The sequence below is a fragment of the Alnus glutinosa genome, chromosome 9, assembly GCF_958979055.1.
Source record: "Alnus glutinosa chromosome 9, dhAlnGlut1.1, whole genome shotgun sequence".
NCBI classification, from domain to species: Eukaryota; Viridiplantae; Streptophyta; class Magnoliopsida; order Fagales; family Betulaceae; genus Alnus; species Alnus glutinosa.
This window is the reverse complement of record NC_084894.1, coordinates 2460217-2486789: the sequence shown is the minus strand read 5'-3', so window position 1 is coordinate 2486789 and position 26573 is coordinate 2460217. Positions and strand designations below refer to the sequence as shown.

Sequence of the window (26573 nt, the reverse complement as noted above, 5' to 3'; positions counted from 1 at the left end):
GACCTTAGGAGGGGAAGCTCGTGAAATTTCTTATCCGAATTTCATAGAATTCAAGCAAACAAAAAAAAAAAAAAAATGAGGTAGGATCGATCTCAAGTGCCTCCGGACAATTTGGGATGTAAAGCCCACCTACATGGAACACTCGGCCATGCATCTCACTTCTTCATTCTCTGCTCAAATTCTGTAAAATCTAAACAAAAATTTTCAAAGAATTCTAATCGATCGAGAACCTTATCTAGATTATTCTTTTCTTTTTTCTTTTTTCTTTTTCTAAATGAATTGTTTATTTCTCCTTAAAATTTGCACAAAAACTGACAACGAGTTGGCATGTAAAATTATGGCACCTATAATGAATGAAATTACAATCACAAAATCAGCAAGTGAAACTAAAAAAAAAATAGTGACATTGAGAGTGAAAATAAGGAATGATTAAAAATAAATAAAAATCCTAAAATGGTCGCAATGGCTATACAGAGAGAAATGATTAATTTTATAATTGTGATTGACTAGACTGTTATCATGCTTTTTGTTTAGCAAAATGGTTGGGATTAAGCATCCATCCAAGTACATGTGCTGAGATCACCTAGGCTCCCAACAGTTGGGTCTTAAAAGGGGTTCAGTAATTTTTTGTCATTTCCTTGTCTTTAATTAACATGTAATCAAACAAGTTTTTTGTGGTAGATTAAAAAGGGTGTTTGCTTTGATGAGGAAAAGATCTACAATAGCCAACAGCTTCAGGAAATGCCATGTTTTGTGGCCAATATTCTCCACAGAAAAAAATCTCATCTCTCCAAGAAAGCCATAATAACTATCTATCTTGAGTATTTAATTTTCCTCTCACAGCAAGCAATAAGAAAGACATGTTATTTCTCTATCACTCACATTCAATGATTGATTTGAAAAAAAGATGAAAGGAGATAGAAAAATAGTATTTCTCTAAGATAAAAACAGTAGCTAAAAATAATTATACTGTGTCCCCACAAGCTCTCCCAAGCCCTTTTGACCCCAAAAAAAAAAAAAAAAAAAAAAAACCAATGGCCAGAAAACTTTATCCTGAACACTCTCTCTCACAAATTGATGATGATGTAGGGGGTTTTCTAGCCTTTTCTTTTCAGCTATCACTTTCAGCTGAGTGTTGAAAAACTAGGCAAGTCCAATACCAAACTTTTGTTTGGTTCTCACTAGCTCCAAAACAAGGAGAGGGAGGGTGATTACAATAAGGAGAAAAAGGAATTTTTGGCAGCTTTATCTGCTTATAACATAATAAAATCAAGAGGTATAAGAGGATAAACAAAGAACATCTCAATTTCACTTAAAATGGAAAGAAGCCATTTTATGGTCAAGATTTAATGTTGGAGTAATGCTACACATCATCCTCTTGTCCACCTTTTATCCTCCCAAAATTGATGTGGCTCTTAAATCACCATTGGATCAAAATTCAATAATGATCTATCATAAATTCAATGGTGATTTTACGAGCCACATCACATTTGGGAGGACAAAAGGAGGACAAGGGGATGATGTGTAGCATTACTCTTAATGTTGTTGTATCTAAATGTAAGTAATTGCCACATCATTTAAATATACCATTAAATATAACAACATCAAATCCTAACTATGAAAATGACTTCTCTTTATTTCATTAAGAATGGAGATCCTGTTCCGAGGAGGATTTCCAGGTCTACCAGAGAATCCTATTGAAAAGGATGAATACCAAACTTAAAACAAGAGAATAAATATAAATAAATCAAATCGAATCTAAGCTAAGCATAGCATATAACAAGCCAACAAAATGTATAATTCATGACAAAGGCTTGCCTTGTATTAGTAGTTTTATTATAAGAGAAATCGAGCAGTTAATGTGTACGTAATCTTTACAACAATTGGACAACAGAAAACAGACACTTTTCATGGTTGGGAACAGCAAAAAAAAAAAAAAAAAAGAAAGAAAGAAAAGAAAAGAAAAAAAAGAAGAAGAAGAAAGAAAGAAAGAAAAAAGGTGCTTTTTGTTACAGTCCTTAAGCAGTTAATGTATAGGTAATCTTTACAACAGAAGGTAAAAATGGAGCTACCGAGGGAGATGATTCTCATGCAAATTTGTTGCAGCAACATTATTGAACTGTGTTGACGTGACATTTTGAAACATTGTTGGCACCATGATTTGAAATGGCGTTGGCACCGGACCATGTAACTGTGTGGGCCTCGTGTTAGGCATTTCCTGCCACAAGTACATATGGTAACATCAAAAACCAAGTAAAAACTATGTAGCTGAACACATCTTACAAAGACATTCTACTTGTCACAGCTATAACCAGTTTATGGTGACCATCTTCATCTTGGACAAAGTTTTTCTCCAAATTCGATTAGAAAAATAATTTCCTCTAATCCAGTCTATTAAACCAACGTATATTCAAAATACATGTGAGAATCACATACTCTATAAAAATGTAAGTGAAAATTAAAAATGCATGTGAGAATTGTATGCATTTTAGACAGACTAGGTTAAAGAAAATTCCTTCGACCCAATTTAATAGACTGGTTTGAAGGAAAACTTTGTGCTTTCCCCCTCCTCCCAATCCAATCTATTAAACCGACATATGTCCAAAATACATGTAAAAATCACATACTGTATCAAATATGCAAAGTGAAAATTAACTCATATGCATTTTGGACACATCAATTTAATAGACTAGGTTAGACGAAATTCTTCTGACCCAATTTAATATATTAGTTTGAAGGAAAACTTTGTGCTTTCAAATACGAGAACACCATAAAAAGAGTCTGCCAAATTTCATGGGCTTTTGTGGTTTCTTGTGTACCCAAAAATTCTATGGGGGCATCTGATGAAACGGACCTAGGGGGTGATTTTATTATTTAATTTTGCATCAAAATACTACCCTGCAACCCAGTGTGATCAATGTCCCTGGCCATATACAAAAGTTAAACACAAGGGTTGTAAAAGTTGAAGAAGGCACCTCAGACCTGGTCCATTTATCAAGGATCGCAAAGCTGAATCTTTCCCAGCCCATTTATTTAAACATGTCAGAAGTTTCAACCCAAACCCTTAAAATACGAAAAATGTTCAGATAGAGCAAATTCTTTATCAAATTTGATAGAGAACAACGTTAATTGAAATTGAAACAGAAATAGTCCTTTTTTTTCTTCTTTTTTGCTGAATTAGTATGATGTCTGTTTTGCTGAATTAGTATAATGATGAGAGCATTTGCATACCATTTGGTGAAAGCCATCTTGTATTCCCAGACTCGCAGCTTCTGTCTGGGGTAACTGTTATAGACATGAAGCAAACATCAGTTTTTATTTTTTATTTTTTATTTTCTTTTCAAACAGTTTCCAGTGGCAAAACATTTAAAAAGTTAAAAATCAATCATCACATTCACTAACCTTTCCTTTATTGCTTGAACTATTTCTGTTACTTGCCACTTCCTTCCCAGCTCCAGCTCTCCTAGGAGCCTTGTTTGCATTGATCACTTTAGGATCAGGCACCACCTCAGTAGTCACATTGCTGGATTGATTCGCTTCAACACCACAAACAGGATGAGTTGCTGAGGTCATAGTTCTCGAATCGTTTTCTACTGAGTTATTCACAGTTGTGCATTGCTTCAAAGCTTCTTTTATGGCACAAAGAGCAAGATTGTAACTCTCTTGAGACAGTGAACCTTCTTCACCCAATATTATGGCTCGTCGACATAAATCATTGTAACGACGGACCTTAGACTGCACCTCATCCAATCTTTCGCCAATGGCATGCCTGCTTCTTGCAGTATTAGTCCATCTCTGCAATACATATTTAGACGGGATGCTGAAAACACCAGACATTTGGAGAACTACAATAGTATGTCTGCAGAGATAACCTTTATATTCAAATGAGCGGCATGAACAATATATATCTGATTTTGATTCATTCCATTCCACCATATAATTCTGATTATCTTCAAAGTCTTTAACAGTATATGTTGTCTTTGTCTCATCTTCATTTTCTTTCTTAAGATGACAAGCAGCTACTCCCAAAACCTCAACTTGGAATTTCTTGAAAATTTCATGTGTATACACTAGTGACATCTGTTTTTCAAAGGGTGATGGAGACTTCAACTCAGGCGTTTCATGCCATGCATCAAAATTTACTTTGGCTTCCTCTTCAAACCTATCTTCAAGAATTACCCTGTATCGTTCTATAAACTCTCTCAACGAAGTCTCCCCTTGGACATATTTGTCAAACCAAGAGCTTAAGCTTTCTGAGCGCAAATTTGTAACCAACCCAGCAAAAGAGATGTCTTTCATAAAAGTAGGGACCCAATGTTTGCGATCCTCATACAAGGTTTGAACCCATTCAATCTCTCTAAGATTGAATCTGTCGAGCAATTTCCACCATCTCTTTTCAAATTCTTCCTCTGTCCATGACTTACTGATACATTTATTAAATTTCAGCATAAAATTATTGTTCCACATGCACAAAAACTCAAGCTGTCTAGGGATCTTTTCCAATACATGCCACAAACAGTAACAATGACGTGTACCTGGAAAGACTGCTTTAATAGCTGCTTTTATGGCATTGTTTTGGTCAGTGAGTATTACCCTTGGAGCCCGTTCCTCCATTGCTATAAACCATGTTTGCATTAACCAAACAAAAGTATAAAATGTCTCGTCTGCAATCAGCGCACAACCAAGCAATGTGGGTTGAATATGATGGTTGACTCCAATAAAAAAAACCAATGGCATTTTATACTTGTTTGTGAAATATGTGGTGTCAAAAGAAACCACATCACAAAAGGTTGTATAATCTTCCATGCCTTTGGCATCCACCCAAAACACATTTCTCAGTCGATGCTCTTCATTTAAATCAACTGCATAGAAGAATTTTGGATTCTCTTCCTGCATATGCATAAAATGTTCCAGTAGTATTTGAGCATCCCCGGGTTCTAAAACCAAACTCCGTCCTTTATCATTCTGATTTCTCATATAACTCTCTAAACAATCAACATTCTGATAGGCACTGAACAGCTTTGACCCTGCACCTAAATTCTTCCGTCTTCGTACTCGGACATCACTCTTGAGTGGATCAACATTTCGGTGACTCCGAAAGAAATGCACCTGAGAAGGCAAGAGCTCATGATTATGCTCCTTCACAAAACTATATATATACCACTTTCCATTTTGTCTTCTTTTTACATGCATGCTTGCTTTACAACCAATTTTCGGAGAAGGTCGTGGATTGATGGCATCATCAGACTGTTGCTTATTCCCGTATCTTATGCATGAAAATTTTGCATCAATAAATTCCCTCGATGCCCTAGACCGGCGACTGCTCAATTTGGCAGTGCCAAACCCCACAGACTTCGCATATTCTTTGTAAAACATATATGCGGCTTCATGAGAATCAAATTCCATGTCATCACGAGGCTCTATAATTGTATTGTCCATGATGACATTAGAATCCATGATTGTTGTGGGAATATTCAGATCCACTTCACATCCACCTTGAGATCCAGCTCCAAAACTGCTCAGAATTGGTCTAAAGTCATTCATACGATATTCCAGAAATATTGTACAGAATCACCTCCCATGGAAAGAATATAAATTTCCATCTCACTGATCCCATTATCAAGGCACTTGAAACAAAGGAACGACGTTATTAGCAATTAGAATCAATGCAAAGAACAATTTACACTTTTATAAGCACATTATCATCCCAAACACACACATGCTGGTTTAAAATGCCTCCAAGAGCTCCATATATGAGGTTCAAATGTGCTTCTTTTCCCTGAACATCTACCCCGTTACCTTCTTAATTCGAATCACACACACACACAAAACACACGCACACACATACGCGCGCGAATACCCAAACATCCACAAAACACCACTCCCGGCCAACCATGTGAAAATATACCTCAAGGCACCATGAAACCAAATACTCGAGCCATACAACACCCCATCACCACTATCACCAAACCCCCCCCCCCCCCCCCAAAAAAAAAAAAGCATATAACCCCCAAAGCGAAAGCCAAAAAAACCAATACACACAAAATCACTCCCACCCACCCACCATCTCATAGCCATAGGCTAAACAAACCACACCAATGACCACCACGCTCACAGCCTTAGCAAACCAAACCACACCCACGCCGTTGCCAGCCATCCGCCGGGTTCCAAACACAGCCATCACACGCACACCGCACAACTCGGCTCAAATACCGTTCCAAACCCACAAACACACCCCACACAGAGCCAATCGGCTGCTACACAATTACAAATGAAGCGAAACTTGAAAACAGAAAAATGAAGGAAAAATTCAAAATTCCTCACCTTGGTACTGTCGGAGAGAAACAGAGCAAGAGGGCGACCACTAAACGGCGACAAACGGAGAGTTCGAAAACGGAGCAAGACTCGGCGAAGTAGAATGAAAAACCCAAATGGTGGGGATGCCACCGTTTGCTTAGATTAAGGCCTGGGCGTGCTGCACAGCCTGTGCCAGGCCCACTACATTTCGTACTTTAATATGGACCCAATCCATTTTTTTTTTTTTTTTTTAAATAAAAGAAAGAAAGATAAAGTTTCCTTTAAAGGGTCCGAAGAATTTTCTCCAACTGAGTTTATAAAAATGTCACGTATTTATTTGCATGTGAAAAATACATATTTTTTTAGAGAAAATTGTACCGTTAGTTTCTGACATTATTTTTCACTCTCCGTGGTTCAAATAGTTCATGAGAGGTCCTAATAATAGGCAATATTATAATTTATTTCACCTTTGTCTCTGCAATAAAACAAACATGTAATTCTCACGTGTAATATGTAAATTGGGTTGGAGAAAGTTCATCTAACACAATTTGAAGCAAATTTTTGTTTAAAAAAAAAAAGAAAAAAACCTCTATAGTGTCTATGTATTGAATTTAGGGGTTCCAAAAACAATGTCTAATTAAAGTATTAGCAGCAAATACCCAATCATTTTTCCTAAATTTATGAAACAAAATTACTTTTTGCTTCCTTATAAACAAATATTTTACAATAAATTCTCTTATATTTTTCTATATCAATTAAATACTATTTCTTTATTCTTATTTTATTCTTTTTCTTACTTTCCTACTTTTTGTCATTTTTATCATTATATAATTCATTTGGTAGATACAATACTATCCAATGTATTTGGTAGCACTGTAACTATTCAAGAGTTTAGGAAAAATATAGGAAAACTGATGTTGGTATTTTTTGTGACTTTTTTCAAAAAATTTATATATTTAAGGAAGGGAACTACCTATAAGGTATCTGCTACAAGTGCTCTAAAATTATTTAAATTTAATCCTAGACATTATTTTTTTGAACCTAGATTGCTAATTATTTCTAAGTGTTAGAAGTTAAAACTCAAGTCTTAAAGCTCAAGATCATTGACCCTTGAATATTCTAAAATCAAGCTTCTCTTTTTTCTATTTGAAAAATCAATCACAATAACATGTAACAAAACATATCAAACAATTTATTGATTTGTAAAACAAGATTTATAACTTAATCAAGTTGATTGGAAATAAGAGACTTCTAATTCCAAACACTTTTTTTTTGTTCTTCAGAAAATTATGAAAACATTTTTTGATCAAAATAAAATGATGGAAATTTATCATTATTTGTGTGACTTGTAGTTAACACAAGATGTTGCACAAAAGACTTACATTTTGTTGCAAATTTCTGGGCATAAAACATTGTAACATATTCAAATTATGGATTCGGCCTCAGTGCTGTACTTTAAAAGTACAACACAAGTTCAGTAATTTGATTTTTTCTTTTTTCTTTTTTTCTGAAGTCAGTTCTATAATTTGATGAATGGTTATAATTGTTTTAATATCTTATTAACCTAAACATCACCGTTTTAAACTCGAAGAAAATTGAACAACTAGACATTAAAGGCTTTTGATTTGATGCCGTTTAAGAAAAGTGGGGAGCGCACTTTCAATTGAACTTGGTATCCCATCATCACACATTAAGAAGTTATTTCGAAACCAAAAATTCTTCAGCTCTCACGTCTCTCTCCCCTTTTGCATAACGATCGATTAGCAGAAAAAATTTGAGGTATTTGTCTCTCTCTCTCTCTCTCTCTCTCTCACGGATATGCCGACCTATCCCTTTCTCGTCACACTCTCTCTCTCTCTCTCTCAAATTTTCTTCCTATGTTTATACTTCAAAAATCAATAAGTGATAACAGAGTTGCTTGATTTTCAATTTATATTACTACCCATGGAATTTATGGTTCGTATGATAAACCCATTGAAAGAGGGTTGGGTTTCTGTTTTGCTATTGCGAGTTTGGGATTTCTATGAGTATACCTAATTGATGAACAAAATTTTTGGTATGGTGGTGCGTGGTGGGAACCAATTTTTTTTTTTTTTTTTTTGTGTACATCTCGAATTGGCCCCAAATGGTCAAATGAGTTCTGAAATGAATTGAGATTAAATTGATGATTTGTTGTTTTTGTTATAGCCATTAGTTGGTTTAACTGAAATTGGGTAAATCCTATAAATTGAAATTGTTTGGTTGAAGTTTGTTGAGATTCTGGGTTGAAGGAAGTTTGATTATATAATGATGAGGAAGTTTGATTATACAATACATTGGATAGTATTGTATCTACCAAATGAATTATATAATGATAAAAATGACAAAAAGTAGGAAAGTAAAAAAAAGAATAAAATAAGAATAAAGAAATAGTATTTAATTAATATAGAAAAATATAAGAGAATTTATTGTGAAATGTTTTTTTATAAGGAAGCAAAAAGTAATTTTGTTTCATAAATTTAGGAAAAATGATTGGGTATTTGCTGCTAATACTCTAATTAGACATTGTTTTTGGAACCCCTAAATTCAATACATAGACACTATAGAGGTTTTTTTTTTTTTTAACAAAAATTTGCTTCAAATTGTGTTAGATGAACTTTCTCCAACCCAATTTACATATTACACGTGAGAATTACATGTTTGTTTTATTGCAAAGACAAAGGTGAAATAAATTATAATATTGCCTATTATTAGGACCTCTTATGAACTATTTGAACCACGGAGAGTGAAAAATAATGTCAGGAACTAACGGTACAATTTTCTCTAAAAAAATTATGTATTTCTCATATGCAATTAAATACGTGACATTTTTATAAATTCAGTTGGAGAAAATTCTTCGGACCCTTTAAAGGAAAGTTTATCTTTCTTTCTTTTATTATTATTATTTTTTTAAAAAAAAAAAAAAAAGAAAAGGATTGGGTCCATATTAAAGTACGAAATGTAGTGGGCCTGGCACAGGCTGTGCAGCACGCCCAGGCCTTAATCTAAGCAAACGGTGGCATCCCCACCATTTGGGTTTTTCATTCTCCTTCGCCGCCGAGTCTTGCTCCGTTTTCGAACTCTCCGTTTGTCGCCGTTTAGTGGTCGCCCTCTTGCTCTGTTTCTCTCCGACAGTACCAAGGTGAGGAATTTTGAATTTTGAATTTTTCCTTCATTTTTCTGTTTTCAAGTTTCGCTTCATTTGTAATTGTGTAGCAGCCGATTGGCTCTGTGTGGGGTGTGTTTGTGGGTTTGGAACGGTATTTGAGCCGAGTTGTGCGGTGTGCGTGTGATGGTTGTGTTTGGAACCCGGCGGATGGCCGGCAACGGCGTGGGTGTGGTTTGGTTTGCTAAGGCTGTGAGCGTGGTGGTCTTTGGTGTGGTGTGTTTAGCCTATGGCTATGAGATGGTGGGTGGGTGGGAGTGATTTTGTGTGTATTGGTTTTTTTGGCTTTCGCTTTGGGGGTTATATGTTTTTTTTTTTTTTGGGGGGGGGGGGGTTGGTGATAGTGGTGATGGGGTGTTGTATGGCTCGAGTATTTGGTTTCATGGTGCCTTGAGGTATATTTTCACATGGTTGGCCGGGAGTGGTGTTTTGTGGATGTTTGGGTATTCGCGCGCGTATGTGTGTGCGTGTGTTTTGTGTGTGTGTGTGATTCGAATTAAGAAGGTAACGGGGTAGATGTTCAGGGAAAAGAAGCACATTTGAACCTCATATATGGAGCTCTTGGAGGCATTTTAAACCAGCATGTGTGTGTTTGGGATGATAATGTGCTTATAAAAGTGTAAATTGTTCTTTGCATTGATTCTAATTGCTAAGAACGTCGTTCCTTTGTTTCAAGTGCCTTGATAATGGGATCAGTGAGATGGAAATTTATATTCTTTCCATGGGAGGTGATTCTGTACAATATTTCTGGAATATCGTATGAATGACTTTAGACCAATTCTGAGCAGTTTTGGAGATGGATCTCAAGGTGGATGTGAAGTGGATCTGAATATTCCCACAACAATCATGGATTCTAATGTCATCATGGACAATACAATTATAGAGCCTCGTGATGACATGGAATTTGATTCTCATGAAGCCGCATATATGTTTTACAAAGAATATGCGAAGTCTGTGGGGTTTGGCACTGCCAAATTGAGCAGTCGCCGATCTAGGGCATCGAGGGAATTTATTGATGCAAAATTTTTATGCATAAGATACTAAGGTGGATCCAGCGAGTTCGGTGCATTTTCATGGGGCTGTTTCGACTCCGGGCTTGGACGCCGGGAACTTCACGCCTGGTGCCTCTTCCTCTACGTGGGCTCCGGCTCTGGGACATGTAGCCGCCTCCTCATCTCTCGACGGCCAGCTTCGTTCGCTGGTGAGGGAGTCATCTGTGCTGGTTTCGGTAGGCACAGATCCAGCCGCACGGGGGAATGGTTCTCAGAACAGTTCTCAGAGCCTAGTCACCGACTCTCCGACTTCGACTCCATCTCCGGGTGTAGGTGCTGGGCAGCTCCAAGGACAGTCCAGGCTCGTGGGTTGATGCTTCTCGCCCCTTTGTAGCTCTGAGGTGCAGGTGGAGGTAGAGGCGGTGCAGATGGAGGAACCGGGTCAGCAGAGGGAGGGGGAGCTGATAGTTGGGTCCGGTGCAGCAGGGTATAAGTTATTTTCGAAGCAGGAGCAGTTGAATTGTAGTGATATCCCTGTCTTGTGTTTAGAGGGTGGTCTAGTGAGGGTGAAGGACTCGGCGCTTTCGCAGTTGAGAAGTGTGGATATGCTGAGTGTGCCTCGGGAGTTGACAGGGAATGTGTTTGGGCATCAAACGGTGGATATGGAGATTGTTCCATGCTTTGGCAGTGCTGGAGGGGAAGGTTGTGAGTGGATGGGGGGGCCAGTGGTGGACTCAGTGTCCTCTGGTCTACAGGTTGGATTGTTGGGTGAGGCCTCAAGAAGCATTGCTCCCGAGGTTGCTGGTTTGGTAGAGTTCAAGGAGGGGGGAGGGGCTGTTGATGTGGGTTCTCCTCTCAATGCCTACTCTCTAGACTTGGGTGGCATGGGGTACTCGGACTGGGTGATGCAGAGTGCTAACGAGATTTATCCCATTGTTGGGATGACGTTCGTGGGGCATAAATTGCAATTGTTAGCTTTTCTGACTTGTATAGAAGAGGAGAGAAAAGAGGAGCGTCGCTTGGGTAAAGGACGCACGAAGGGTAAGAGGGAGATTAAGAATTTGGAGAGCTCTATTAACTATGATGCCAAAGGTTCCGGATTGAGTAGCGGTAAGAGGAGGGCAAGGGGGCTAGTAGTAGTGCCATGAAGCCGAAGATTCTTTCTTGGAACGTAAGGGGGCTGAATAATAGGCGTAAACGCTTAAGGATTTGCAATTTGCTCAGAGATTGGAAGGTGGATCTTATTTGCCTCCAAGAAACAAAAGTTAAGGATCCTTCTAGGAAATTTGTGCGTAGTCTTTGGGGGTGTAATTATGTGGATTGGTGTTGTTTGGATGCTTGTGGGGCCTCAGGGGGTATCCTTATATTGTGGGATAAGAGGGTGGTGGAAAAGGTAGATGTGTGCGTGGGGAGTTTCACACTTGCAGTTTCTTTCAGGAATGTTGATGATCACGTTGAGTGGGGTTTTGTGGGCGTGTATGGTCTGAATTGCAGGGTTGATCGGAGGGGTCTTTGGGATGAGCTGGCTGGGATTATGAGTTGGTGGAGTTTGCCTTGGTGTATAGGGGGAGATTTCAATATTACTAGGTTCCCTAGCGAAAGATCTGGAGATGGTAGTGTGTCCGCAATGAGGGACTTTTGTGATTTTATCTCTGACCAGGGTCTTATGGATTTTCCACTCGTTGGAGGTTCCTATACGTGGTCGATCTCCTGTGATCCTCCTGTTTGGTCCAGAATTGATCGTTTTCTTGTCTCTCCTGATTGGGAAGAAAGGTTTCATGAGGCGTCTCAGAAGAGGCTTCCCCGCCTTTTCTCTGACCACTTTCCTATTCTCCTCGATTGTGCTCACTCTTCTGCAAGAAGTAGGCCGTTCAAGTTTGAGAATATGTGGCTCAAGGTGGATGGTTTTGTGGGGTTGGTGAAACATTGGTGGGACTCATTCTCTTTTCATGGCTCTCCTAGCTTTGTGCTTGCATGTAAACTAAAGGCCCTCAAATCTAATTTGAAGACATGGAATGTAGAGGCCTTTGGTAATGTGGAGAGGAACAAGAGAAAGCTTCTTGAGGAGCTTCAGGCGATTGATACAGTGGAAGGCAGTAGGGCTTTGGTTGAGGGGGAAATTCAAAAGAAGCTGGAGGTTGTCAGTGAGTTAGAGAGATGCTCACTGTTGGAGGAGGTCTGCTGGAGGCAAAAGTCCAGGGTGACGTGGTTGAAAGAAGGAGATAAATGCACAAAATTCTTCCATTCTATAGCCAATTCAAACAGAAGGTATAACTCTATTGATTCCTTATTGATCGGAGATTCCATTTCTTCTAATCCGGCAGAGATAGGGGAGCATGTGGTTTAGTTCTATCAAGATCTCTTCTCTGAGAAGCACAGTTGGAGGCCTTGGTTGGATGATCTTTACTTTGATGCCATTTTAGAGTCAGAAGCAAGGTGGTTGGAGAGAGCCTTTGAGGAGGAGGAAGTTAGAAAGGCAGTGTTTGCTTTTAATGGCGACAAAGCGCCGGGTCCGGATGGCTTCACTATGGCTTTTTTCCAAGCTTGTTGGGAGGTGGTGCGCTTGGACATTATGGAGGTTTTTCTGAGTTTCATGCTAGAGAAGTTTTTGAGAAAAGTTTGAACGCTTCTTTTATTTCTCTTATTCCTAAGACTCCAGGAGCTTTGTCTCTCAAAGATTTCCGGCCCATAAGCCTTGTAGGAGGTATCTATAAGATTATTGCTAAAGTCTTGGCCAACAGATTGAAGACGGTTATGGACAAGGTTATCTCCAAATCCCAGAGTGCTTTCATTAAAGGGAGGCAGATTCTTGATCCAATCCTTATTGCGAATGAATGCCTTGATAGTCGTATTAAATCAAGGGAGCCGGGAGTCGTTTGCAAAATGGATTTAGAAAAAGCTTATGATCACGTTAATTGGGAGTTTCTGTTGTATATGTTGAGGAGATGCGGCTTTGGAGGAAAATGGTGTTCGTGGATAGCTCGGTGCATTTCTTCTGCAAAGTTTTCGGTGCTAGTTAATGGCTCACCATACGGCTTTTTCAGCAGCTCTCGAGGCCTAAGGCAAGGAGACCCTTTGTCTCCCCTTTTGTTTGTGTTTGTTATGGAGGCGCTGAGTCGTATGATTACTGCAGCAGTGAGTGGGGGTGTGTTGGATGGTTTCAAAGTGGGTGATGCTTCTTTTTCCCACCTTTTGTTCGCTGATGACACATTGATTTTCTGTGATGCTAGCTCCTCCAAGATTTGGTCTTTGCGAAGTCTCTTGCTCTTATTTGAGGCTGTATCGGGTCTTAAGGTTAACTTGGCCAAATCCAGCATTATTCCAGTGGGGAATGTCGCTAATGTGGGAAGGTTAGCTGACTTTTTAGAGTGTGAAGTTGCTTATTTGCCTGTGATGTATCTGGGTCTTCCATTGGGGGCTCCTTACAAGTCTACTCGTATTTGGGATGGAGTTATTGAGAAGGTTGAAACACGGTTGGCTAGTTGGAAAAGGTTATACCTCTCTAAGGGAGGGAGAGTGACCCTTATCAAGGGTACGCTCTCTAACTTACCTACGTACTACATGTCTCTGTTCCCTATACCGGTGAGTGTTGCTTCTCGCATTGAGAAGTTGCAACGCGATTTTCTTTGGGGTGGAATGGGTGAAGATTTTAAATTCCATTTGGTGAATTGGGAGAAGGTTTGTACTCCAATTTCGAATGGGGGGCTTGGCATTAGGAAGTTGGTTCAGTTCAATCGCGCATTGCTAGGTAAATGGTTATGGCGATTTGGCATGGATAGAGATGCTTGGTGGAGAGTCGCGGTGGACTCCAAGTATGGAAGTTTGTGGGGTGGGTGGTGCTCCCGAGAGGTTGCTGGGGCGTTTGGAGTAGGGTTGTGGAAGTTTATAAGGAAAGGTTGGGAGAATTTCTCCAAATTCCTTAGATTTGAGGTGGGGGATGGGAGCAGGATTAGATTTTGGCATGACTTGTGGTGTGGAGATTCGATTCTGAAAGAAGTGTTTCCTGATCTCTTTGGCATTGCTCGGGTGAAGGATGCGTCAGTGGCTGATAATTTGGAGAGTTTGGGCGAGTCCATTCAATGGAACGTGAGCTTTATTAGAGAGGCTCATGATTGGGAAGTCGATGTTTTTGCCTCTTTCTTCCAGGTGCTGGGCTCTACCAAGGTGAATTTTGAGAGGGCAGATTGTCTTAAATGGGTCCCGTCCAAGAAAGGTGTGTTTAGGGTGAAGTCATATTTTGGTTCTATGATGTGTGCTGGAGGTACTCGGTTCCCATGGAAGTGTGTGTGACGGTCTCAGGCTCCCCCGAGGGCAGCTTTCTTCACTTGGTCAGCAGCTCTAGGCAGAATTCTTACCTTGGACAATCTTAGGAAGAGGAACATAATTATTGAATTTATTGTGGATAGATGCTGTCTTTGCAAGCGGGATGGGGAATCAGTGGACCATATTCTTCTGCATTGTGATCTGGCCTCAGCTCTATGGAACAACATTTTCTCCCGCTTTGGTTTTTCGTGGGTCATGCCTAGGAGTGTGCTTGACTTAGTTGCTTGTTGGTGGAAGTCTGGGAGATCTGGGAGCGCTACTTCTTGGAAGATGGTGCCTATGTGCTTTTTTTGGTGTATTTGGAGAGAAAGAAACCTTAGGTGTTTTGAGAATCTAGAGAGCTCCCTAGAAGAGGTGTTAGAGTTGTTTCTCCATACCTTGTATGTCTGGTCGATGGCTTATTTGTACCCTTTATCTATCAGCTTTGTTGAATTTCTTGCTTCTTTTTCGCTTTCTAGTTAGGTGTTTTCTGTTGTATACTTCTAGTGTACGTAGGGGCGCCTTACACTTTTAATAAAACTATCATTACTTATCAAAAAAAAAATTAGAGTTAGTTGTTGTTGGCATAGTAGATGATTTTGGAGGTTTGGCTCTTATCTTTGGTTGTAGGGTGTCCTCTTTGCCTATGAAGTATTTGAGTCTTCCTCTGGGGCTTCTTATAAGGCTAAATTGATTTGGGATGGCATTCTTGAGAAAATGGAATGTTGTTTGGCATGTTGGAAGAGGCTCTATTTATCGAATGGTGGTAGGCTGGCTTTGATTAAAAGCACTATCTCCAATTTGCCAACCCATTATCTATCCCTTTTTTACATACCTGTAGGAGTTGCCAATTGGATTGAAAAACTTCGAAGGGATTTTCTGTGGGGTGGAGTTGGTGACAAGTTTAAGTTATGTCTAATAAGTTGGTCCAAAATTTGTTCTCCAGTTTGCTCTGGTGGTTTGAGGGTTAGAAATCTAATTCAATTTGCTCTCTTGGGGAAGTGGTTATGATGTTTTGCCATAGAAAGAGAAGTGTTGTGGAGATCGGTTATGGAAACCAAATATGATAGTATGAGGGGAGGATGGTGTTCAAGGAGGTTGTTGGTCCTTTCAAGGTGGGGGTGTGGGAAAACATTAGGAGGGGGTGGGGGTGTTTTATAGATTTGTCAGATATGAGGTGGGAGATGGATCCAAGATAAAGTTTTGGCTTGATTTGTGGTGTGGGGATCATTCCCTGAAGGCCTATTTTCCATAATTGTTTAGTGTTGCCCGCTGTGAAGAGGCTTTGGTGGCAGATCATGTGCACCTTCAGTGGAATATTTCTTTTATCAGATCCATGCATGATTGGGAGGTGGATTTGGTCACTTTGTTCTTTGATCTTTTGTACTCTTAAATTAAGACGAGGTGGCGAGGATGAAATGTATTGGTCCCTTCCGAAAGGCAAAAGTTCAAGGTTATATCCTTCTATCATGCTCTCTACACTCCAGTCGGCTCTCCATTTTCCTGGAAGAGCATTCGGAGGGTTAGGGCTCCATCGAGAGGCTTTGGTGGCAGATCATGTTCACCTTCAGTGGAATATTTCTTTTATCAGATCCATGCATGATTGGGAGGTGGATTTGGTCACTTTGTTCTTTGATCTTTTGTACTCTTAAATTAAGACGAGGTGGCGAGGATGAAATGTATTGGTCCCTTCCGAAAGGCAAAAGTTCGAGGTTATATCCTTCTATCATGCTCTCTACACTCCAATTGGCTCTCCATTTTCCTGGAAGAGCATTCGGAGGGTTAGGGCTCCATCGAGAGTTGTGTTTTTTGTGTGAACGACAACATCAGGGAAGATCTTCTTTAGGCATCCCTTGTATATTTCTTGTATACTTGGGTTGTACCGCTCTGCGCTTTTTGAGATTGAATTACTTATATAAATATAAAATAAAATAAGATGTGCACGCGCATGTTTTTACTATGATTTAGCTATACTGGTAAAGATCTGGCTAAGTTTCCATCACTTTTATGCCATTTCTCATAGGAATTATTGGTGTAGGTTGATCTCTGCACACACTCTTTTAAGTTGCGGTATATGTCAGATAAGTGCTTGAACTGAACAGCCTTTGATACGTTCAGATTTTCCTAGGACTAGGTGGCACTACCGTAGCCACCAAGCAACCCCAAGCCGGCTAGAATAAGGAGTTTAATTCTCCATATTTTATTTCCTTAAGTATTTAGTTTAATAAGGAATGTATTTTCCATTAGTTATTTCCTCCTTAGTTTATTTTCCTGCATTGTATTATGACGGCTAGACCTAATGGTTATGTCTTATGACCTAGCCGTCATCTATTTAAGTGTAATCCTACTCATTGAATAAACATGCTGAATATTATGAAAACTTAGACCTTTTGAATTGTTTTGGAGATCAAGGCTCTCTTGAAGTAGCCATTGGAGATTACGGCTCTCTCGAAGTAGCCCATATCATTTTCTTTTGTTTCTTTTTATTATTTGATTGCATCAGCCTTCTTCAGGGATGGCTAGGCACTCTATTTCTTTCTTAGCATGTGTCATTCGGCTTTTTGTGAATTTATTTTCTGATGCTACGTTCAGCTTGTACAATCATCAGCTAGTAATGACCTTCAGAATCATTGACAATTTCTAATTAACAAATTATATTCCTCCATTTTAGTATGTCATGAGTTATAGCTTCAATGGATTGATGACATCTTAAGCTTTTTTATCTATAACCAATTTGATAATATCATGTCCTTTTGAATCTCATCCCTACTCTCGCCCGGTCCCTAAAGGTGTTATAAAGATGGAAATATCTATAATGTTTACCATATATCTTCTTTCTGTCGCTTTATGTAAATTGTCTCTTGAAGAACTCATGTCTTCTTTTCTTTTTCTTTTTTTTTGGGCAGAAAATTTGGTTCATAACCAATCTTTCATAGGGTCTCTTGTATATCCATTTTGGAAGCTCCAAGATGTCAACTGGCCCTGGACTTGAATCACTTGTAGATCGTATGCAAATTTTTGACAAACCCTTTTATTTCTTATGTGTTTAATGTATATGTTAACCTATAGGCAAGGCGTTTGATTTCTTTTAGCGAAGGCATGAATCTGGGTGTGTTGAGTTGTAAGCTTTTAAATCAGTGAATATTTATGTTTGAAAAATATACTTCTCTATATCATAGAAAATTTGTCAGAATAGCTCCTGGAAAAAAAGATGCATAGAGCAGTCTGAGTTTTCAATATGCATACCTTACCTGTATACATTATAGATTAAACAAAAAAAATAAAATCCAGAATTTGTTTTTGTAAGAATTTGTTGAGGTGAGAAAATTAGAAGAGTATAATTCTAAATTGTGTTAAGATATTTAAACATTTTACTCTGATAGAAGATGTAATGTGAAAAACAAAGACAACCCCTACTTAAATCACATGGAGATTGCTAAAAAAATGTACCAGATTTTTAGAACATACATCGTTCAATTAACTTGGCTATTAATTAAAAAAGAACATTAGTTAAACAGAAGAAATATAAACATACTTGATTAGAAATCATTACGTCTGGTTTAAATTGTAGTAATGCGACTAAGCATTATAGCACCATACTAGATTTGTTATGAAAGTACTTAAATCACATGGAGATAGTTCAAAGATGTAGTAGAGTATTCAAAACAAACAATCAAGTAAAGTTGGTTAAAAAAGGGATAAATATGAAGGAAACAAAAAGAAACATGATTAACAATCTTACAGCTAGCGTGTGCCTCAAGAGTCGAGGCATATAAGGTATAACAGTTGCTGTACCTTGGCTTGTGGAAGTGATGTCTAATGAGACTCATATATAAACTTCTAAGGCCCAAGGCGTCTTATGAATCCCTCTTTTCCCCTTTAGGAGAGTTTCAAAGCAAGCATTAGAAACTTTTCAAAACCCTGTTTTTATGTTTTTCATTTTTATTTGCCTTTCGTTTTATGTGTAAGATGGGGAAAATGTAGTTTTTAACTCCAGGGTGTAGTTCTTAGTGTTCCTTCTGCGTTGCACTTTCGGCTTAGTTGGTTTGGGCCTTATTTTTTTCCCTCTCTTTTAACTTTATTCTTAAGTCATTTCCACTTTGTGCAGAAACTATATCAGTTATCACAAATGATGGACGCAATATAGTGGTATGTTACCTGTTGTTAGTCCAATGCACCAACTAGATCTTAGTAATGAGGTATTGATAGTATTAACAGTTTTGGTTTTCCATTTAGGGAGTCCTAAAAGGATTTGACCAGGCTACAAATATTATCCTTGATGAATCTCATGAACGTGTCTACTCCACAAAGGTTTGTATCCTTACCTTGACAACCATTCAATTGCTTGTTCATTTACCCCCTTTCCCAAAAAATAAAATGACAAAAATATCCTTCATTAGATAAAAAAAAAAATTTAGAACCTTTTTATGAATTTTTTTCATCTTATGGAGGGCATTTTTGTCATTTTGGATCACGAAAGGGGGACTTTGCAACCCTAATGGTAGATTGGGGGGACATTACAAAAATGATGGTAATTAAAGAGGGTAAATGCAGTTTCCCATTATTTGTTATCTTGCTTCGGATTCTGTGCTGAACTTGAGATTACTATGTGTAGTTAACTGAATTTGGCCTTTTTCCCTTCAATAACTTGACTTCTGGCTTCTTCTGACTCGCAGGAAGGTGTTCAACAACTTGTGTTGGGTTTGTACATAATAAGGGGCGACAACATGTAATACCTTCTAGGGTTTTTATTTATTTATTTATTTAATTTTTTTCTCTCTTCCTGATGGGAGGAAGTGAGGACTTCATTTGACATTTTCATACTATGTGCTGTAATATAATCTATATCCCTTGATTCTTGCAGAAGCATTGTGGGGGAGCTGGATGAAGAGCTTGATTCTAGTCTTGATTTATCGAAGCTGAGAGCTCATCCTCTCAAGCCTGTCATTCATTGACTGACTAGGAAAGGTGTAGTAGAGTTGGTATAGAGACTATGTAAGCGATCTACAAGGAAATGTCCTGACACTAAGGTATAATGATGAAAATTCTGATGACCTATAATCTTGCAGAGTAGGCTTTTGGTAGTGTTGAATATTCTGTCTGCGCTTATTTGCAATGCCTTTTTCTTTGGTTGAGTATTATTTTCAATACTGATGACAGAACTTTCAGTCAAATTCTCCCAATTAAAATGAACAGTTTCCCAAGTACCAATCAGTTTTCTGCCATGATCTATAATGATCAATACATGTTGTGAATGCTTTTGGCCTTTTCCATAGAAAATTGAAATAATTAGTATTGCTGTTGTTTAGATTAAAGTTTGTACAGGATAAATGAATAGATGTGACTTTTGTTACCAAGAATTTCCATCCTTGAAGAATAAAATGCACTCCTTAGCTTGAGTTTCCATATTTCTGCTTAGTCTCATAGATTCTCTCTCTTCTGGATCTCTGGTTCCACACTGGAAAAGATCCTCTCTCTCGCTTGTACATCACTCATTTGCTTAAGATTGAATAAGATGAAGGTCCCCCCTCGATTGGGTGGGGGGGTAGGGTACACTTCTTTTACACATCTTTTGGAATTGAAGTATTTTATTTTAGTGCCCATGTATATACTCTACATATTCTCTCCTTATACTTATTGGGTTGTTTTGGATAATTTAAAAAGATGAGACCATAACAGGTTACTCTCAATATATAGTGGTGTAAATAATAGTAAATGTTACTTGTGCATCTCGTGTGCATATTTTGTTCATATGGTTGCTTTTGTATTATAGATTAGGCAAAATGGTTAAATTGGATACTACGGTTTAACTTTGTGACAAATAACTTTGTGGGGTTTAAAAATGAATATAACTCCCCGTAGGATGTTTGTGTAGCAAATAAATCCTTCCATACAAATTTCGGCTATTTTTCCGGCAAGGTCACTGTGAAATTACAAATTTATTCGTAAGAGGATGATTCGGGCCAGAGCGGGTGGCCAAACCACTCTTATGGTCATGGTAGTGGTTTGGTCACCTCTCACCTCCTCTATTGATTAGGGGAGTGGCCGACCACCCTCACCCAAATCATTTGTCTTAATATATATAATTTTTATCATAGGGTAAATTTAATATATATAAATTAACATAAAAGTTTGCTCGCTAAAAGGTTAAGACCTTCTTGCCTACATATTTAAGATTTGATATGTTAAGTGGGGGGCACTATAAAAAGAGAGGATGAGGCAGAGGGAAGGGGTTCTCTATTCCTTTCTTGGTCTCTCTATCTCTCACCGTCTCTTCCACTATTTATCAGGTTCATCTAAACCATACACTATGTATATATTTATCTCTTCATTCCAAACCTAAAACATGCTAACTTAGGCATCGAAGTGTCTTTTGGTTCCGGCCAGAAACTTTCCGACCGTTCCTTTATTTTTTAGGAACACTGCTCTCAAGCCGAGAAATCCCGTAAAAGTTTAACATCTCAAAGGTGAAGGACACCTCCTCTGAGCGGTTCTCCAAAACGTCCAAAAGTAGCCCAAGTGAAGAATACCCCCCATACGTTCCTCCATCTTACCCAAAAAAATGTCCTAACATTAATTATATACTAATTCTCCATAAAGAAACGACAATAAAATATAGATTGTTGAAAGGCAACAAGCATATAAATAGTAAAGAAAAACCAATCAATCAGGAAAAGATGAAAGTGGCAGAGAGAGGCCCGTGACAAAAACCCTAATTTTGCGTAGAAGTCCGTGAAGTAAAAGGTGTGGTGCATGGATGGATGGAAATGGAGCAACTGTGGGCAGAAAGGTATGGGTAAAATGGAATCATGGGGTTGGATTTGTTTTGAGAGGAAGGTGGTGACGTGGAAGGCAGAATAGAACACACTCAAAAGGGTACTTTTTTTTTTTTTTTTTTTTCTCATATTATTTTGTACAAAATACTAGAATATATATATTCTCTCCCAACATGTGCAAACCAGAGGCCTCCGAATCATTTCTCTTGGCACAAAATCCTCGTTCCGGCCTACATTTTTTGAACACACAGAGAACTAGTGATAAAAAGAAAGGCTACTAAATCTCACTCTTATCTTTGCAAAGGGCTGGTGATACAGGCATATATAGTATATATTATCACTAGATTTTATGGTATATTCTAAATTCTCTTACCGGCCAAAATGGACGCGGATTTAACGCTTCCGTCCCTAGTTTCCTTGTTTATGAGGATGCACGGTCATTTTCAGCTTCAATTTGGGTTCAGTTCCAGTTAGAATTAGACCCGTTGAAATTATTGGAACACGTGTCCCATAAAACTAACTGATTCGCTTGACCAAAGCCAGACCTTCTCTCATTAGAATTAAATCTCAGCCACGTTTTAATAAATCAAGTTTTTTGCTATCTTAATACTTTTTTTTTTAAAAAAAAAAAAAAAATTTCTTAATTTTATTATGGAAAAATTTATCCTCCAAACAGAATTGGAGAAAGTTCATTCAATATAGTCTATTAAGTTGATATTTGTCCTATTAGAAGAAAAGAAAAAGAAAAAAAGTTGATATTTGTCCTTAAAGTTAATGATTCAAACATGCATTTTTTTAGGACAAATATTAGTTAATATTAAAAATTCATGTAAAAATTGTATGCTCTAAGGGCATGGGTCAGTTTAATATACTAACTAGGTTGAAGAGATTCTTCCAACCCAATTAAAAAAGAAAACTTGGTCCATTTATTATTATCCTATATGATAAAATAATAGATAAATAAATGCAGTAAATATTTAGATGGTAAAATTTCAGTCATTTTATTTAAAAATAATGATTAGAAGTTCAACTTCCATATTCCTCAAACAAATATGTTTTTCTCTTTTTAATTTCTTGTTAATGAATTCTTACAAATTCTCATGTAAATAATATGGAAACTCTTTAAATCAAGAAACCTGTTACACACGATTGTTTCGATTGTTTTTTCTTTGTTATTGAAAGAATCATTATTAAATGGTAAGGCATTGATTTTTCTTTTTGTTATAACTTTATTTTTAGTTGATTCTATTCGTTTTTCTCATATCTTTCTTATTCGATCCTTTCTTTTTTTTTTTTTATTAAAAAAAAAAAAAAATACTAAGAAATGTAGAATCAAAGTATGTTTTAATTTGCTTGGCTGCATCCTTCGATTAATTAACTATTTGGACCCAAAAATTTCAATATCAAATCTAAATAATCATACAACTGTGATGATATGGCAGTGAATTCATGTTTCATGACAGTCGCATATATATCAGTCTTTAAGGATTTTCACTGTCTCTTAAGGTCCGTTTGTGTATGCAATTTCAAAAGGTGCGATTTAAAAATAGTAATTTTAAAATGTTCGATTTGAAAACGTAATTTTTAAAAACGCAATTAAACGTTTAATAAAATCATAATTTAACCTTTAAAATTGTGCGTTTTCAAAACGCACCCTAAATAACATTTATCTTATTGATTCTTTAAACAACCAAATCAGTTACATCACTTTCTGGTCTTTCTTTTTTATTTTTATTTTTATTTTGAGCCCCTAAATGGTCTTTCTAATCACGCACAAAAGTCAATACAGATAGCCAACAAAGAGAAAATCTTCTCTATGTCAATATCATCTACTTTTATGGGATAAGATAGCTGTTTATTGCGGCAAGAAAATTGGATAAACTTTCGCCATAATTACTGTGATGACCTTCAGAAGAAGGCATCTTTCTTTGAAAACTATATGCCATCATTTTAAAAGCTTGAATCTTCACATTTCAGAAATATGTGGTTTATAATTAACATAATTATACACGTAGGGCCACCCTCCATCACTTTCATGTCAATCCCAATCAGACAATGGACAGTTCGAATGCTTCAACCCTAAAGTCTGCCTTAGTTTTTATAAAGGTGGAGGGTTTGACAACAATGGTGTGGGGGGTAATTAGGTCCCAAACTTTAAAAATTTCTTGTCTCATTAATTAAGTATAAAGATGATGATGCCCATTTACCATATTTGGAATTGCTATTAACAACTGTTCTGATGCAACGTAAATGTGAAAGTATATTTTAATATTTTATGTTTTGAATTGTTTGTTAATGTTTTTATTTTTTATTTTTTTTTAAAAAAAGAAAAAAAAGAAAGAAGAAGTGTTATCACATATGAAATCTTAGCTAATCCTGTTTTTTTTTTTTTTGATAAGTAAGTTTATTAAAAAGCGTAAGGCGCCCCTAAGTACACCGGGGGTATACACGAGAAGCCAAAGCCAGCACAAAAAAAGAAAAAAACCCAAAAAAAACCCCAAGAGGACCAAGCCCGAAACCCACCAAAAACCCCAAAAGGAAAACCCTAGAACCCGAAAAAAAACCCAAAACAACCCACAAAAGAAACCTAGAGACAACCCAAAAGCCCTCTAAAGAACACTACCCTACAACTTGAGGCCCTTTCCTTTCCTGCGTCTAGAGGAGTCTGAAGTACCACCATAGTTAACGGAACTTTGCAAATTCAGCAACTCCCTCTTTCCCTTCGATTTCTGGCGCGCTATCATCTTCTCACGCAAATATTTTAGACTTAGCTAATCCTGTTGAGTTTGATTAGACTTTGATTTTACAGTTTATCTAATTTTTAATTAAATATTTTATATATTGGACATCATTTGTTGAGCGGGACTTTAAGCTCACGTGTAAGGAAGAGTATAAAAATATTAATTAAATAATTAAATATATTATTTCTTATTCACTTAATTAAACATTTGAAATGCGCGGTGATTTGATATAATTTATTATTTATTATTATTATTTGGTTGGAGTGGGAATTTTCCTTTTCATCCATGTCTTAGAATCTTATATTGCACGGGGGGAAGTGTAAAAAGTCATTGAAGAACAAAGTACAACGGAAATTGCAAATGGAATCATTTTCAGGGAGTGGGTATGCGGCAAAGGGAAAAGGTAACATATTATTCAAATTAACAATATGCTTCTAAAACCACAAAATAATTAGTAAATTATTATTTCTCCAAAAAAGTAGGGTTATAACGAGAAATAAAATAATTTAATTAATATTTTATTTCACCCGCTTTTACGCTGACAAAAACTCTTTTTCAACAATTAAGACCGATCATTCGATCAACACTACGACTGGTAATAAGAAAATAAAAAATATCTAATCCTTATGAGAAATCGGACAAAAAGACATCAAACAGTCGAAGAATGAATACATGCTTCAATCCTTCCGAATAAAATATTCGGATTTTTTCGGTCGAGTACCCTTACCTTAGAGTTACCTAGATTAGTGTCATGGTAATTTGTTCACATTGACTAGGCTAAGAAATGGTAAATTTAATTAGTCATAATCTAGAAAAATGTACTGCTAATTGCTTTTGTTGCAACCTTTTGCCAAAACTCGATCTTACCCAACAAAGAAAATTTAATTATCGTAGACAAAAGAGGCAAAAGACAATGACGTTTATTCAAAATAAATGCCAAAATGGGCCCCAAATTCATCACATGTCAAGGAAAGGCACAGCAAGAATAAAGTAAGCAACAGTAATCAAATCTCTCCTGATTAGACGACATAATCTCTAATAATTTTTATATATGGAGAGAAAAAGGTGCTTAACCTTCACTCAATGGGGTTCTTTGTCAATTAGTGATTTGATTAATAATCAAAGATCTAAAACACAGTAGATTAAGGTGCCAATCACATTTGGAGATCCTAATTGGTTTGGTTTTCTGGCATTCGATCTATTTTACGGTCAACTTAAGCCATAATTAAATGTGATAACACGTGCATTAACGTGTTAAGCTAAAAATAACTTTTAAGGAAGCTCCAAGTGAAGATTTTGGGAAAAGTACATTGATTTGAGTACCACTTTCATTCGGCCTACGTTTCCATCATTTCCTTGTCCTTAAACCCACATGCATATTGTCATTTAGCTATATATAAATAAATTTTTTTCTGTGTCGGTCTATAAAATATATGCAAAGCAATGGTTAATTAGAAACTTAGGTTTGATAGTCTATTTGGTTTTGCGATTTTGCATGTCAAACGTGCATTTAAAAATAAAAACGTGACCGTTTGTTCCGTTTATGAGTACATTTGAAAAAGAAAAAGAAATAGTAGTTTTGAGAACCTAAAAAAATTTATGTTTTTGCGTAACAGGCAAAGCAATGTATTTTTAATAAAACGTAGTTTTAAAGGTTGAACCGTATTTTTACTTAATTGGATTTTTAGAAATCGTAAATTGTATTGTTCCCTCCTCCTCACCATTTTCCTTTCTACTCCCCACTCTTACCCTCCCCCTCTCATTTTGGTTTTTTCTTTTGGTTGTAGATGTTCTCCGATCAGATTAGCAATTTTGGCATCTTCGTTATGTATCCGTTCACATATTTCTGTGTTATGCCATTCATCTCCTCTTTGACCGCTACTACTGTTTGCTGGTTGTGTTTTTGTTTTAAATAAGAGTTTTATTTTCTTTACATCTGCCCTCATTAGCGATTTATGAGATTGATGTTAGTTAGTAGTGAAAGATTGTTTCTCAAGACCTAGATAGTTTGGTGTGAGAGGTTATCTCTCATGGCAGGTTTAAGTAAATTTTTAGGATATTTGATTACCTTTGTCTTATATCTATTCTGTTCGGAGCAGATTTGCTCTTTAACTATTTTGTACATGGGTTGGCGGAAGATGAAAGCCATAGATAATACTTTATTGTAAGAGTTTTGTTTATATTTATAACTATGTAAAATCATAGTCACATGAGCTTTATACTCGTGATCTTTGATCAATGAAATAATCAGATATTTCGTTAAAAAATAAATAAAAAAAGA

At 37.0% G+C, this 26573-nt stretch overlaps 3 protein-coding genes across 5 annotated transcripts; 2 read left to right on the top strand and 1 right to left on the bottom strand.

The window, feature by feature from the left end:
* Positions 1-1797: 1797 nt before the first annotated feature.
* On the bottom strand, positions 1798-6474 carry LOC133878202 (protein FAR1-RELATED SEQUENCE 4). Of its 2 annotated transcripts, none has more exons than XM_062316724.1 (4): positions 6325-6474; positions 3403-5627; positions 3232-3285; positions 1798-2218 (listed from the first exon to the last, which is right to left on the bottom strand). In XM_062316724.1, exons 2-4 carry the CDS (start codon positions 5542-5544, stop codon positions 2069-2071), a joined length of 2346 nt encoding a protein of 781 aa, XP_062172708.1. In that variant the 5' UTR covers positions 5545-5627; positions 6325-6474; the 3' UTR covers positions 1798-2068. The 2 variants fall into 2 exon arrangements, with proteins under 2 accessions (XP_062172708.1, XP_062172709.1); XM_062316725.1 differs by having other exon boundaries at positions 3403-5515.
* Positions 6475-9284: 2810 nt separating this feature from the next.
* LOC133877944 (sm-like protein LSM8) lies at positions 9285-19979 on the top strand. Of its 2 annotated transcripts, XM_062316402.1 has the most exons (6): positions 9285-9457; positions 17682-17781; positions 18884-18924; positions 19012-19086; positions 19452-19504; positions 19640-19979. In XM_062316402.1, the coding sequence occupies exons 2-6, from the start codon at positions 17745-17747 to the stop codon at positions 19728-19730; spliced, it is 297 nt and encodes a 98-aa protein (XP_062172386.1). In that variant the 5' UTR covers positions 9285-9457; positions 17682-17744; the 3' UTR covers positions 19731-19979. The 2 variants fall into 2 exon arrangements, with proteins under 2 accessions (XP_062172386.1, XP_062172385.1); XM_062316401.1 differs by lacking the exons at positions 17682-17781; positions 18884-18924; positions 19012-19086; positions 19452-19504; positions 19640-19979 and adding an exon at positions 10158-15869.
* On the top strand, positions 11618-12820 carry LOC133877673 (uncharacterized). The gene is made up of 2 exons (XM_062316061.1): positions 11618-12617; positions 12726-12820. Exons 1-2 carry the CDS (start codon positions 11618-11620, stop codon positions 12818-12820), a joined length of 1095 nt encoding a protein of 364 aa, XP_062172045.1.
* Positions 19980-26573: the final 6594 nt, after the last annotated feature.